This window comes from Cololabis saira, chromosome 5 (assembly GCF_033807715.1).
Source record: "Cololabis saira isolate AMF1-May2022 chromosome 5, fColSai1.1, whole genome shotgun sequence".
Taxonomy (NCBI): domain Eukaryota; kingdom Metazoa; phylum Chordata; class Actinopteri; order Beloniformes; family Belonidae; genus Cololabis; species Cololabis saira.
This window is the reverse complement of record NC_084591.1, coordinates 17,630,142-17,644,774: the sequence shown is the minus strand read 5'-3', so window position 1 is coordinate 17,644,774 and position 14,633 is coordinate 17,630,142. Positions and strand designations below refer to the sequence as shown.

The window sequence follows — 14,633 nt, the reverse complement described above, 5'->3', positions numbered from 1 at the left end:
AAGTAATTTTTAGATTATTTAAAAAATAGAAATAAAATAAGAATAAATAAATGAAGCAAAGCCCCCTAAACATATTGTTATAAATACACCAAATAATGTCAGGTGTGATTTAGGTATTAAAAAAAGTAATATTTTTTTAGGGGTGGATTTTTTGTTTATATAAACATTTATCTAATGGACAAAAATATGATCTTAGTGTTTCTTCCCCAACACACACATATATGTGTATGTACATATATATATATATATATTTTTTTGTGTGTGTGTGTGTGTGTGTGTGTGTGTGTGTGTGTGTGTGTGTGTGTGTGTGTACATATATATACAGTATATATATATATATATATATGTGCGTGTGTGTGTGTGTGTGTGTGTGTGTGTGTATATGTATGTATATATAATGAATATATCTAACACTATCAAATCATTTTCCACTGTTACATAAGACAAAGTGCAAAATGTGTTTAATCACATATTTAACCATATAATGCATGATATATTTTGATATATGCATTTCTGAGACCTTTGCACTACCATAATAATTAAAAAAAGATTTTTAAAAAAATAATAAAATTACCCAGTGCATAGTGATAGGAAAATACTGTGTTTAAACTGTTAGACAACATGTAGTGTTTTTTAATTTCCATGTATGATAAACACTTTAAATATAAGAAAAAATAGAATTTTCTGTGAATTACACATGTCGGGCTTTAGACTTAAATTAATTTGCAAAATTAGAAATGAAAGGCAACTACTACGTTTTAATATTTACAACTTTTCGTAGTGCAAGTTTGAGAGGGAAAAAATAGTTGTTGGAAAGTTTACGCCCGTTTTTAATGAGTTTAGTCCACCTTAAAAAAAGTGGGCGGGCTTAAGCGTAGGGCAGCCAATGGGCGGCCGTGTTCGTGTTTAAATAGCTCCGTGTGTCAATCATTGCTCCCTCCCTCCCCCTCCCCTCCCGACTCCCTCTACATCTCTCAATCGCCATATTGGGTACTGAGAGGTTGTCTGTATTTTCTCTCAGTGCGGGACGAAATTGACAGAGCGGACTTCAGCTCCCGAGCAACTTTTTGTTTTGATGAATCTGCGAAGTACTATCTGCAGCCCCGGAGCACCGCAGCAGCGTCTAGCGTGGCATAATTAGTTTCACACCTGTTTTGGAGCTTTTCACCGCAAACGAGGAGACCCCCTCCCTTTCCCCCACACCCCTTGTTTTTGGGTTAATTTTATTTATTTATACATTTTTTTCCTTTTTTCTTTTTTTATTTATCCGTTTTCAAAAGTGGTGCATTTTTTTAATTTATTTTTTTTTAAACTGGACGCTGTCAGCTGTGAGGAAAGTGTGACTTTTTAATAAGATGTCACACGTTCGCCTCTCGAGCGGGAGTCCGCCGCTGGAGCGGCCGGAGCCGCCGCCGCGGCGGGCGGAGCAGCCGAAGCCGTCCGCCTGCAAGAGCCTCTTCGGCTCCGTGAACCACGACGAGCTGCAGAAGGATTTACGCGGACACCTGCGGGAGCTGGAGGAGGCCGCCGTCAAGAAGTGGGGCTTCGACTTCGCCCGCGACAAGCCGCTGTCCGCCGCCGCCGCCGCTGCTGCATCCGACGGCGGCGGCGGCTGCAGGCTCGAGTGGGATTTAGTGGACGGCAGCGACATGCCGGATTTCTACACCCGGCAGCCCCGCAGGGAGAGGAGGAGTGTCTGCTCCGGGAATAATAACAATGTGGATCTAAACGGGAATCATAGTTGCGTTGTGATGATGGCTCCGACGAGTGAAGACAACAGCAGCCATAGGGAGTGCACGGAGCAGTGCACCGGGCTGAGGAAAAGACCCGCATGTCACGGTATGACACATCTGCAATCACCCCGAGTGCGCTGCTGTGGAAAGCTGAATTATGGTACGTGCGTAGGGTACGCGGCGACGCGCACCGTACGCACTTATGCTTTGCGTAGATCTAACGCGGGACCATAAATCAGCCTTTTAACAGGCATCCAGGCTGGGGCTCTCCCGATATGCTGGTTCTCCAACTATACGAGCCACATGTCTATAGAGCTAGGAGAAGCATGCACCCCCTTTTTAAATTATAGATAAAAAAATTCTAGTGGCATATTTTTCTGAAACTTTTTTCCCGTTTTTTTTTTAAACAAATATTGCTTTTTGCAGACTCCTCAGCCCAGAATAAGAGGTCACACACCAGCACAGAGGAGGTTAGTTGTCCAAGCCTGAGCCATTCTGCAGAACATACACCCAGAAAGACCAGTCCCAAGAGACAAACGTGAGGACCAGATACGGTAAGAAGAAGTGCTTGCAGTTTTTGTTTTTTAATCATGCCTCCTACACACACACACACACAAAAAGATGTATAGTGTAATGGGGTCCAGATTAATACTACCTACTAGCCTCTTTTCCAGCTGCCTGTGAAGGGAACAGGGACGCTGTCAAAATAACAAAATACTTAAAAAGAAAACTCATGTTATGTAACATTTATCTGCTCTCTTGATCAAGTTTCACCATCTCACAGGTCAAATTGTACAAGTCCCAATTGTGGAGAAAATGTGCTGCTTGGGCAGAACTTGCTACTTTTTTCTTTTTTTATCTTAATTGTGCATGCCCATCCAAATGTGCTGCTCCATTCATTAGTGGGAGGGCAGTGGGTGCCAGCGCTGACACTTCAGCCCAGCTTTCAATTATATTTTTAAACTCGAGCTTAAATCGATGAACAAAAACCAGTACAATAGAAGCTAGAGTTGCAATTTAAAAGCATGCTTTTTTTTGCCCTTTCTCTCTCTCTTTCTCCTCCTTGCTGTAGCCCTGTGTGCCACTGCAAAACTGAGTTTCCTCCTAAACTGTAAACAAGTGCTGAACAACAGTGTAGTAGTAACACGTCAGCAGCCACTGCCCTCAGCGCTGAGCGGAGCAGGGACGGGAAGGGGCTGGTCTCTGAGCGCTACACACAAACACACACACACACACACACACTCCCTGCAGGCAAAATGTGTGCAGAGGAGCCGTGCAGGTCTGAAATCAAGTGGCTTTGCAAGAGGGAGTAGGAATGAAATCTGCACTGTTCTGGCTGGATGTAAAATGTGGAGGCTGCAAATAAGAACAAAACCCAATATTGTATTTTTATAACTTTAAAAAATATATATATTTTCTTTGTAGGGATTGTCAGACAGATGGATGTGGTTTAGCAGGGATAAATACGGCTTTTACTCGTCAAGAATAAAGTTTCACATGGCTGCTTGTTGTTGTAGCCCTGTTTTTTTATTTTGGATAAACTTTCTAAAAAAAAAAATGAAGCAATGAGTATTTAAGGGGGTCTGACTCTCCAACTTCAGAGAGCACACAGATTGAAATAGTGTACTTAAATCCAGCCACCTCTTGATTCTTTTGCAGAAATTGTTGCAAATTGTCTGATTAGTTTTAACCTTGCAACCTCTCTCTCTTCTTTGTCTTAATTTGCTCCACAGAGATGAAGATGCACCCCCCAGCCCTTTTTTTTTTCTTTTTTTTTTTTTTAAATGTATACAAACGCTGGAAACCTCAGTGTTGGCCGTTTTTTGGGACAAGGATCTACGCAGCATCAGAAAAACATATCAGCTCTCCTGAAGACGGGGGAGGACGCTGTTGAAGCACTGAATAGAAACACTAAAGTTGTGGCACTCAATTAAATGTTACTGCCTCTAACAGCAGTCAATGTAGCAGTGTGCAATTAGGTTTGATTTCCTTTTTTGCTCCTTTGTTTAATTTACTACCTGTGTGTAAATAAATAAAAATATATATGATGTTTCTCTCCATATGTAGCACATAAAACATTGATACAAAAACAAATAGATTCTTTATGGAAAAAAGGTGTGAATTTTGATTTGACTTGAAGAATTGCAGTGTAGTTTGAGAGATGTTTCCAAAATGCTGTTTTTGTTTTGTTTTGTGTTTTCCCTGAAAGGCAGTGTGTTCTTGATGCAGTCCCTAAGTGCTAAATTTAAAGAAAATCATGGCTTCTTACAGTTTCTTAACAGTGCGCTTTCACTCCGTCATCTTCCTAACTCAGCAGTGAAAAAAAAAAATGGTACAAATGTAGCTCATCTGAATAATGATGATTTTTATTTAAAACATTTTTATTTTATTTTTATTCTGCCCCTTTTGGTCAGGAAGTTCTCCATAACCAAGGTCACCAGGAAATGGTATAGAAAGTTTGTTTTTTTTGGTTTAAAAAAAATATTTAAATTAGGGATGCTTGTAGCATCAGTTAATTTTTTTTTTCTTTTCTCCCCCTTGTGTTTTTCTGTACACCTCAATTTACTGTAATGGATGATTTTCCCATGGAGTTGTGAGGTACTAGGGTATTGAAGGACAATGAGCATGCAAACTGCACAGGCTGTTCTTCTGGACTGTATTCTGTTGTCTCATGAGTGTTACTTCTCTCCAGAGAGGAGGTTTTCTAAAAACCTACAAAACCAAATACACGGTTGCTTCTATATAGTTTCCAGTGCTGTCTGTGCTTCTTATTTGACTTCACATTGTACTACTTTGTGATAACCTTAATGCTTGTACTTTTTTTTTTCTTCTTTTTTTTTCCTTTTCCCTCCAATTTTCTTAACCTGCTGAGGATACAATGTGAGCGTCTAAAAAGCTTGCTTTTATTTGCCTAACGTGGCTTATGTTCAAAGAGACAAGGCTACACCTGGATGGAGACGGAGAACAGCTCGTCCTAGAAATGCAGTCACCATGCCTGTGTATTTGTGTAAATCTTTGCAACGTACCAATGTACATATTTTTGTAAAAACACTGAGAAATTATACTAACTTATTTATGTCAAGTTTTTTTTTTTTTAATGTAGAATTTAAAAAAAAATGGGTTTTTGATTACGGTTATCCAAAGTGGCATTTACTTTATCATTTTATTTTGTGAAAACCTTTTTTTTTTTTGTAGTTTTTTTTTCTTATCAATAAGGTTGCAAACTGAGCCTGGTATATTTGTTGTGCATTTTGTAATGTGTGGTTATAAAATGTGTTGCAATCAATTAAAAGAAAATTAAATCTGATTTGTGGGTGGATCTTTGCACTTGGTGTAAAATCAGTGACATGCTTTTTTACATGTGAAAAGTAAACATTTTGAGACAACACTAAGATGGGTAATAGTAAAAAAAATGAATAAAGCACCAGAAATGATTCCAGCACCCTGAGCAAATTTGGAGGTTTGCAGCAGCTGTGGGAGTGGGGTGTGGAAGCATGACATGAACTCCCAGACTGAGTCGCTGCAGTTGAGAGGCGGGTGATTGACACCTCGGTCATCCAATGAACACCAGAGTTGGGAAAGCTGACCATCGGCTGCAGCCAGTAACAACTGAAATGGTTTTCACAAGATTGAAGTGTTTCGAGCTCAGGAAACTATCCTCATTTGCAAGTTTAAACCCTACTACTTCCATGATTACTATTATTAATGATGCAGGTCACAGCATCTGTGCTTGTGTGTGAAAGCAGGAGAGATTTTGATGTCTTTTGCAGTGTTTTTGAGTTCCTACCGTGAGCTTAAACAACTCTGCAGTACATTTTATTTGTATTTTTATATATGTATATATATATAATATGTATTATATATTATATGTATTTTAAGTAATCTTATAAGCAATTTATTAAATTGCGTACAGTTTTCTAAGCTGTGGAAACAAGTGCAAGACATGTCAGACTTGCAGTTCAGTGTTAACAGTAAATATACTTTGGAGTGCTGAGTCAGATTGCTATTTATTTTTGTATTATTTACTTATGCATATAGTTAGTGATGTTTTTGAGTGTGCAGGATGTTGGTTTGGTCAGGGATTCACAGTATGGTCATAACACGCAAAAGAAAATCAGTAAAACTGCAAATATGTCTTATTGGGACATAAAAACAGATGATGGAAAGTAGTTATGATTCTGAATAACTTTTCAAGATGTATACTATTGTTCATGTCGCAATAATGAACCTCATTCTCTTCTTTTTCTTTAATAGTAAAGTAAAAACACAACTTTAATGATATTTATAGTTAAGGTCAGAAACTCTGTGGGTAAAAATGGACTGCCCTGGTTAGTTCTTGCACGCCGCATCACTCCACCACCAGCTGAACCCGTGTCCAGGTGCAGATGCTGCCTGACCTCTGGTAACTCCCCTGCATCTGTCTCGGCCTCTGTCACGGCACATCGTCAGCCGTAAAACTCAAATTAAGGCTTCTAGTGCGCAGAATTTCCCAGCTTCCTCCTCGTGGCACCGAGACAGGAAGACACCTGCAGCAGCACTTTAAAGAGCTGTCTGGGGGTGTGCATGGTTGTTGTTGGGGGGGCGGGGGGGGATGTCCAGTCCTGAAGTGTGCAGGTGGGTAACCTCAGCTGAGCCATCCCACCCCCACCCCGATCCCAGCCTATTGTCCCAGTGTGTGGGCCTTTGTGTGGACGGCCATTGTGAGGGGCCGGAGCTGGCCACTGTTGTGTCTGGGGCTTCTGTGCAGACAAAGGACCCGTCTACAAGCTCTGCCCCGCCCAAACAACAGACTGACTGACTGACTGACTTCACTAGGTTGCTGACTAAGTGACTGACTGACTGAATACAGTCGGCGTTCGCCTGACCGCTTGAAAGTCAAGAGTGGAGGAATTAGAGTCGCAGGTTTCAATCTGCAACTCTCAGTATATCCTGCTTTGAATAACAATTTTATAATCCTACATGCAAAAATTATTATTATTATTTTACCAATCATAAAGACGTATTTGCATGTTTGCTCTTAGACGTAGATGTGATTTTTTTGGAGAGGAAAGTCAACAAAGTGCATTGACAGGAAACGATTCACAGTGTAAACAGAACAAAGTAAAGAAATGTGCCTTTTATGGAAAATCTTTCAACCCCAGGGGTAAAAGCTAGGACTGATGTGCACGTCTGACTGAGTTGCACGTGTGCAGAGGACAATCCTTGGGGACGAGAATTTACATAAACCTGTCACCTGTCTATATACATTAACTGCATCCGCGCCAGCGAGACGAGAGTGCAACCTGCTGTTTCACAACGGCAACGGGGCGTTTCCTTATTTCCTCAGGCGTTGGGAAGTAGACCTATAATCTCTCGTATTGCTGTAATAATTACACTCAGTTACAAAATGTTATGTTGTTTGTAAAAAGTCAGACTTCGTGAGTTATATATTGCACAATTGTTCCATTGCACTTGTCTTTAGCACTTTAAAAAAAAAAACATTTTGCTGTTCTCCGTTTGACTTGCAAGTTCAAGGATACAATTGCTGAACAAAAACCGAAAAAAAAAAAAAAAAATGACTTCCTGAGCCCAACTATACATCTGCGAAGTGCGCTGAAATACCTACGGTGACAGGCCCAATTATTTGAGGGGTCAGACTCTTGAATACAGGGGTCACTGTGACGCAACAGCATCTCCCCGTCTCTATTACACCACTACAGGTTCCTGAATGCATTCCTGCAGCAATCCATTGCAGCCTCCCAAACAAAACCACAGCGAACTCGAGGAAATTCCAGTAAGCCAGTCAGTCAGGGATGGCATCGTCAGCCCGTTCCTCTCAGCGACATCTTGCATGTGCCAAAAAGTTCACACTTCCCTGCTATGTCAACAGAAACAGGTTATCTCTTCCTGTTAACCGTCCCCAGCACTTAATATAAAGCCACAAGTTCCTCCCCATGTTTCCTGCCCAGGCCGCAAACCACGTCATCAGGCGGGTCCCCTGGCACGTTGAGGCTGTAACGCAGGGGAAGCAAGTGCCCACAAACAAACACCTAACATGCCTCTGTGGAAGTGTTTCTGCCTCTGTATCTATCCGTCTCTCCTGTGTGACTGACTCTTAACGGGCTGTGAGCACTGGGAAGGCCAAATAGTTCTTTTTTTTTCAGTCTGGAATTCCCCCATGTAGGAGGAGTTTTGGATGCTCTGCTGGATGGTTCAGTCAGATTCTGTGAGCCAAGCGGGCTGTATCAGTACATGAAAACAGTTGCATTGAATCGGTATGCAGGATGTGCCTGCATATGTGAGAGTGAGAGTCCAAAGGAGAGTGACAGACAGGTTGTGGAGCTGGAGATGCGGCGGAGCACTAAATGACAGATGTGCACATGTGCATTGGCGGTAGGGTTTTTGAAGGAAAAGAAATGCGGGGAGGAGGGGCACTGCGGGGCAATGCTCATTAAAGCGGCCCACCTGCAGCCTATCAAAGAGCCTTTATCTTCTATCTGTCCAAATCTGCTCAAGCACGCAGCGTGAGACATGCAAAGCAAGCGGGCCATTCTACACGCTCGTTTCTGACTCATGCCGTCTTTATGTTTCCTTCTCTTCTGACCAGTTGATGGTACCTGGCCCAGTAATCCTGTCAGGAATGCTCAGGGATGCATTTAGATGCATTTGGCTGACAAACAGAGCAGATCTTCCAGTTGAAAAATCTCTCCATCTGCTCCAGATGGAGAGATTTATCTCTTCTTGGCAAGGACTTTTTATATGGCCAATTTAACTTTATTAAAAGTAATATTTAAATAAATTACTGAGCGTATGCAGCAGAAGTGAAAGGCACGGCATCGTCTAACTGTCAGTCTGCACCGTGCTGTAATGCCAACCCCAGCATCTTTATCTGGACTGGAACATCATGTGGATAGTCTCTTCTTTTGAGAATGCATTTATTGTGAATTTTTGCCCATGCCAATACCCAGAAAACCAGTTCTTTGTAGCTGAAGATCCAATTTATGATAAACTGCTGTGAGAAAACTCAAAGCTAATCAAGTCAAAATGATGTGGAAATGAAGAAAACACAAAATGCTCACATTTTTGATCATAAAAGAGCAAATGTTTGAATCTTTGCGTAACAAATTGAACGAATTAAAAACCTTTTGAAAACCCTTTGATAAATGCTTTTCTTTTTTACTGGCACTTGTTCAGTCATTTTCGTTTTTTTTTTTTTAACCGAATGAGACCGAGGGGCTTTTCCAGGAGCAGTAAGGATGGAAGAAGCCACTGGTTGGATGAATTATCTGATGCAGAGTGTGTGCTGGTGAAACTGGCGTGATGTGTAGCCTTTCATCATTGTGTGCATGAGAGGAGTGAGATAAACAGTATGCAAATACTAATACGTAGCTCCAAATAATAATTTGGCAACAACTTAAAGTGTGATCAGTCCCTGGGTGTAAGTGTTATTCCTCACAGAGGATGACCACAGCATAGCCGTGTGTTTGGATGTGATGTGAATTTGATCTGACCCAAACTGTTTCCATATGATGCAGCTTTGTGTTGCTTTTGCACAAGTGTGTGGCAATAATTCAGTTTGCAGCACTGGCTACAGCACACATTACATTACATCCCATGCACCGTGCAGACCTGCTGTAATGTCTAAACCAATGACACAGGCTGGAAAACTGTCCTCACCGTTGTTTTGGATCGGTATCAGAAACTCACTGACTTTCCACTTTTCATGAGCCATGAATCAGCCCTCATTTCATGTGAATATACCCAGACTTTTTTCTGGCTTTTTAGAGAGTTTTTTTTGTTTCTTTTTTAATCTTTCTGTCCTGCTTCTGCTGCCCTCATCAGGAGGCTCGCGGGGCCTTCGGACTGCACGGTCTTCAACTCTGGTGTTGAAAAGATTCCTGTCATAAGAATGAGTGAACATGTTCTCCAACACTGGGCTTGATGAGAAAAACAGACTCCTCACCATATGAAACCTACTCCTGCTTTTGGACAGCCGTGGATTTGGTCCATTGGCTTCCTAAGATTACATTTTTCACTCGGCTTTCAATTTTCACTCATTGTAGAGAATGATGTTCCTCTTTGGGAGATTTTCACCTGCTTTGTTGTGCAGATTGAACCGAAAGGAAACGTGCATACAATAGATACATATTTATAGATATTTATACCTAGCAACTTTATACTCAACTACTCTCCTGGCTTAGTCACAACAACCAAAAAAAAAACAAAAAAAAAACAACAACCTGGAAATGAAAGAGTGAATCGAGAGGAATCAGGATTTGAAAAGGCTTGAGAGTTAAGCAGAAATCTATGTCATTTATTCTTTGTACATCATTTCTGAGAATTGGTGTTATCTGTAATTTACATACATGTAATAGTGAAACCGACTTGCTAGGAACTGGATGACAAAGTTCTCAAGTAAACCGTGCGTCAATTTTGGGATATCACTTCCCTTTTCTTATTCAAAATAATTCATATAATCCATCCTTACCATAATAGTGACGTTCGAAGTTCACATGCTTCATTACTTCTGCATTGTTTCACAGCAGCAGCCGCCCCCCCCTCCCTCCCCGCTGTTTTTTTTCTTACAGTAGCTCCCTGGTGCAGCTGTCCACCATGCCTAACATTCTGCCTCAGCTGGCCAAAGACCATAGTATCACTGAAGTCAATCCAGTTTTTTGGCCAGGAATTCTCTCCCCGTCTGGGGGAAAAGTCCCTGATATTATGATTTATAGAGGCAGCCCCCAGAACCACCCTCTCTTTTTCCCCCTTCTACCACACCTCAGATGCTCCCTCCCTCCTTCCAAATGCGCACGGAGCTCTGCTCACATCCACTGCAGCCCCAACAACACATTAGCAGCGGTCATGCTCGTCGTAGCCAGCGCTGTGTGGGATTTCTGTGGCTGGCTGGACCCAGGATGTGAAGCTGAGCTGCTCAGACAGATCTTTGGAGATCAGCAGGGCAGGTTTGGGCTGCTGTTGTTGGCCGCCGAGCTTTTCTTTGGTCGTGGCGACAAGCCGGGGGGCATGCTAAGCAACAGACATATGGCCAAGGGAAATCTTGTAAGGCCAAAGGTCACGGGGGGTCGATCTAACCTCTTGGGCCCTCGGTTGATTTATTATCCCATGGGGTGATGTCACTCTGTTCAGACCATACACAGAAGAGGTCAAAGGGCATACTGTATCTGTCGCGGTTGAGAGAGGCAGCTTAGGAAAAAACGATTTTCTGAGTTGGGGATAAAAAGATGCAGATAGGCCTGCAGCAGGGCTCAGTTACAGTTTAAGAGCAGACATTTTGCTTCATGTATTTCCCACAAGAAAGTCACTGAAACCATGTTAATACCCAACTAATAAGTGGGCTTAACTGGGATGTTTTACCTCTGAGAGGTGCAAAACCAAGCTGAGACTTGAGCCCTGTTGTTCGCCCACGACATCAGCAGACCTGCGTTTATTGCCTAACTGCCTCTGGGCCATAATAATACAAATGTTATAAATACACACAAAGTGATTCCTTTTTCTATCAATCAACTCCCGGCGTAGTTCCTGTCAGAGCTGGGATTTTGATCTTAGATATTTACACTTTGCTCTAATGGAATCAAAAGTGTGTAAAAGGTGTTTGTAGACACTTGGGCTCAGCCAAAATGATGAAACTCCTGTTGTGGACATCATACTAAGGATCTTAACTGAGAATGTCAAATATTCTTTGGTGAATAGAGGTGGGGGAGGGCAAGGAGCTCCAACAACTGTCCTCCAGGCAACTGCTGGCCTCAGTTATTTAGGGACGCCTCCTGACCAGGGGCCTGGCATCAGCTGCTGCTGACATTGTTTGTCACAATCCAGGAAGATAAAGTACAAACACACACATGCACATGCACCTGTTGATACAAATCTGCTTTCATATACCACTGCTGGGCCTGTACACGTCTGGCTCTCTTTGGACAGGGGGGGCCCCTCAGAAACACTCAAGTGTGGCTGTCTGAAGTGATCATGAGTAGTTTACGTCTTACCTGCAGTAGAGAGCAGTCACAGCGCTCTTAGTTCAGAGAATCAGTGAGGAAATCTGGTGGAGAGCTAAGCTTACAGCTAACAGCAACTCAGACTTAGGTAGGGTTGCCACCCGTCCCGTAAAATACGGAATTGTCCTTTATTTGAGAAAAAAATGTTGCGTCCCGTATTGAACTACCGGTAATACGGGACACGATTTGTACCGTATTTTCATTAACTTTTACACCATATTCTAGTTGAATTATTGAAATAAATTAACTTTTACACCATATTCTAGTTGAATTATTGAAATAAATTAACTTTTACACCATATTCTAGTTGAATTATTGAAATAAATTAACTTTTACACCATATTCTAGTTGAATTATTGAAATAAATTAACTTTTACACCATATTCTAGTTGAATTATTGAAATAAATTAACTTTTACACCATATTCTTCACCTGTAACTATATTATACATCTTGGCTGATGTGGACATACGTAGCATAGGAGGATATTTAAGTTGCTAGTACGGTTGTCTGTCTCTACAGTCATGCAAGTTCAATGCTATTAAAGCACTTTAAACTTTAAATCAAAGAATTTGGTTTTTTCATATAAAATAAACACATTTTTATTCAGTTTAGAAGTTTTGGGGCTTTTTTTTTGGCTCCTGCGCTGCTGAAATCAGGGCGTCCCTTATTTCTATTTCTGAAAGGTGGCAACCCTAGACTTAGGGCAAGTGTTCACCATTTCAAACAACTCTAAACTTGTTAATTTAATAGTGCTTTGAGTAAAATCCATATTAGCAGCGAAAAAGATTCTTTTGTGCATTTCCCTAAACAAGAATATTTATGTTGCATCGTGGTCTGTAATTTAGTCAGTGTTGGTCCATTTAACTGTCTGATGCCAAACCGACAGAAATCAGTCCGGGCTCTTTCTACGATGCACCACACGTGGTGAATTCACCATCCTTTAGTGCCGTCCAAATACGTATTCAGAATGCACCTCCGGGCAAACCCCACCAGCCCTTAGTTACTGTTGCTAACTTGGATAACTTGGCATTATTTACAATGTTACAATGGTGACTGCCTTTGTGAAAACCTTGTCCCAAGACTTTTTAGATACAAGTCGGACCCAAAAAGGACCACATTTTATCAAGAAGCATTCATATGGCTCTTAAATATGCCATGGAGGGATGTTCAGCCGTAAAATAGATATGGTTGGGAATAAGGGTGAATTTGAGGCGAGGGTTTACAGATTGCGGTGCAAGCAGGAGAAGCCTCATCTGAAGTTAGATCTGAAGTCATAACTTTGGGTCTAATGTTTGATGGCTCCATTATCGGAGATCAATTTAAAAATGATGGTGGGGTTTAGCATTTTAACTAATGTTACCGCTAGCTAGTAAATTATTTAAGGCAAAGGCTGTGTTGTTACCATAGACTGTAAAGAATACTGGACATATATCACTCATTTGTTTTCTGCACAGAGGTTTTGAAAGGACTCCATGGTGTAGGGTTGCCACCTTTCAGAAATAGAAATAAGGGACGCCCTGATTTCAGCAGCGCAGGAGCCAAAAAAAAAGCCCCAAAACTTCTAAACTGAATAAAAATGTGTTTATTTTATATGAAAAAACAAAATGCTTTGATTTAAAGTTTAAAGTGCTTTAATAGCATTGAACTTGCATGACTGTAGAGACAGACAACCATACTAGCAACTGAAATAGCCTCCTATTCTATGTATGTCCACATCAGCCAAGGTGTAGAATATAGCTACAGGTGAAGAATATGGTGTAAAAGTTAATTTATTTCAATAATTCAAGTAGAATATGGTGTAAAGGTTAATTTATTTCAATAATTCAACTAGAATATGGTGTAAAAGTTAATTTATTTCAATAATTCAACTAGAATATGGTGTAAAAGTTAATTTATTTCAATAATTCAACTAGAATATGGTGTAAAAGTAAATTTATTTCAATAATTCAACTAGAATATGGTGTAAAAGTTAACTTATTTCAATAATTCAACTAGAATATGGTGTAAAAGTTAATTTATTTCAATAATTCAACTAGAATATGGTGAAAAAGTTCATGAAAATACGGGACAAATCGTGTCCCGTATTAGTTCAATACGGGACGCAACATTTTTTTCTCAAATAAAGGACAATTCCGTATTTTACGGGACGGGTGGCAACCCTACCATGGTGCCACGTTAGAGATGGGTGGAAGAAAACAGGCCCAGGACGCTGACTGAAACATGCCACCTTATGGCAGTCAACGGTAGCCGTGGATACCAGCTCTTTCAGCTGATCTACAGTGGAGGAACGGTGTAGCTGCTGGTTAATGTTTGCAGAAGAGTATCTTGTTTCAGATGTTGTTTTAGGGGCAAAATCACAAACGATGCTGTGTTGGTACAAACTACAGATTGCTTTGCATGGCATGACGGCGACTGATGAGGAAGCGATTATGGCTAAGCCAATGAAAAGACTACATGTAAATTCACCTCACATGAATTTCTATAAGTCAGTTATCATGGATGTGAAGTTTTATTGTGCAGACTAACGCTCATTTTTGAACCAGGCTGTAAAAGTGTTTTCATTTCAGCTGCAAAGCTGGACATTTCAAGGTAGGAATCAGTGGAGTGAGCATCCAGCTGCCAGTCGAGGGACTGCAACTTTTGTTGCTTCCTAGTTGGTCTCAATACAGAAGACTGTTGGCGCTTGGTTGCTACATAACATCAGTGCGTAAAAAAACTTTAGATAACATTAGCAGAGTTAAAAGCATTGTTGCCCTGGAACAAATGCAGACATCCTCGTTTATCTTGTGGACATTTAGTCAGTGAATTCTTGGCTTTCTGATGCTATCAGAAACTCTTGTCAGGGAATCTTTGGTCACAAGATCTTGGAGATGGTTGTTGTTGAGCTGGTCACACGTTATTTGGAG

General features: G+C 41.0%; 1 protein-coding gene across 1 annotated transcript; it reads left to right on the top strand.

The window, feature by feature from the left end:
• Positions 1 to 655: 655 nt before the first annotated feature.
• Positions 656 to 4,245, top strand: cdkn1bb (cyclin dependent kinase inhibitor 1Bb). Its single transcript, XM_061721109.1, has 3 exons — positions 656 to 1,839; positions 2,160 to 2,287; positions 3,467 to 4,245. Exons 1-2 carry the CDS (start codon positions 1,356 to 1,358, stop codon positions 2,273 to 2,275), a joined length of 600 nt encoding a protein of 199 aa, XP_061577093.1. The 5' UTR covers positions 656 to 1,355; the 3' UTR covers positions 2,276 to 2,287; positions 3,467 to 4,245.
• The last annotated feature ends 10,388 nt before the right edge of the window (positions 4,246 to 14,633 follow it).

Bases quoted from the DNA above. Each gene is read 5' to 3' on its own strand.
- cdkn1bb (XM_061721109.1), top strand. From the start codon at position 1,356: ATGTCACACGTTCGCCTCTCGAGCGGGAGTCCGCCGCTGGAGCGGCCG. The intron at 1,840-2,159 runs GTATGACACATC...TGCTTTTTGCAG, and splicing joins GAAAAGACCCGCATGTCACG to ACTCCTCAGCCCAGAATAAG.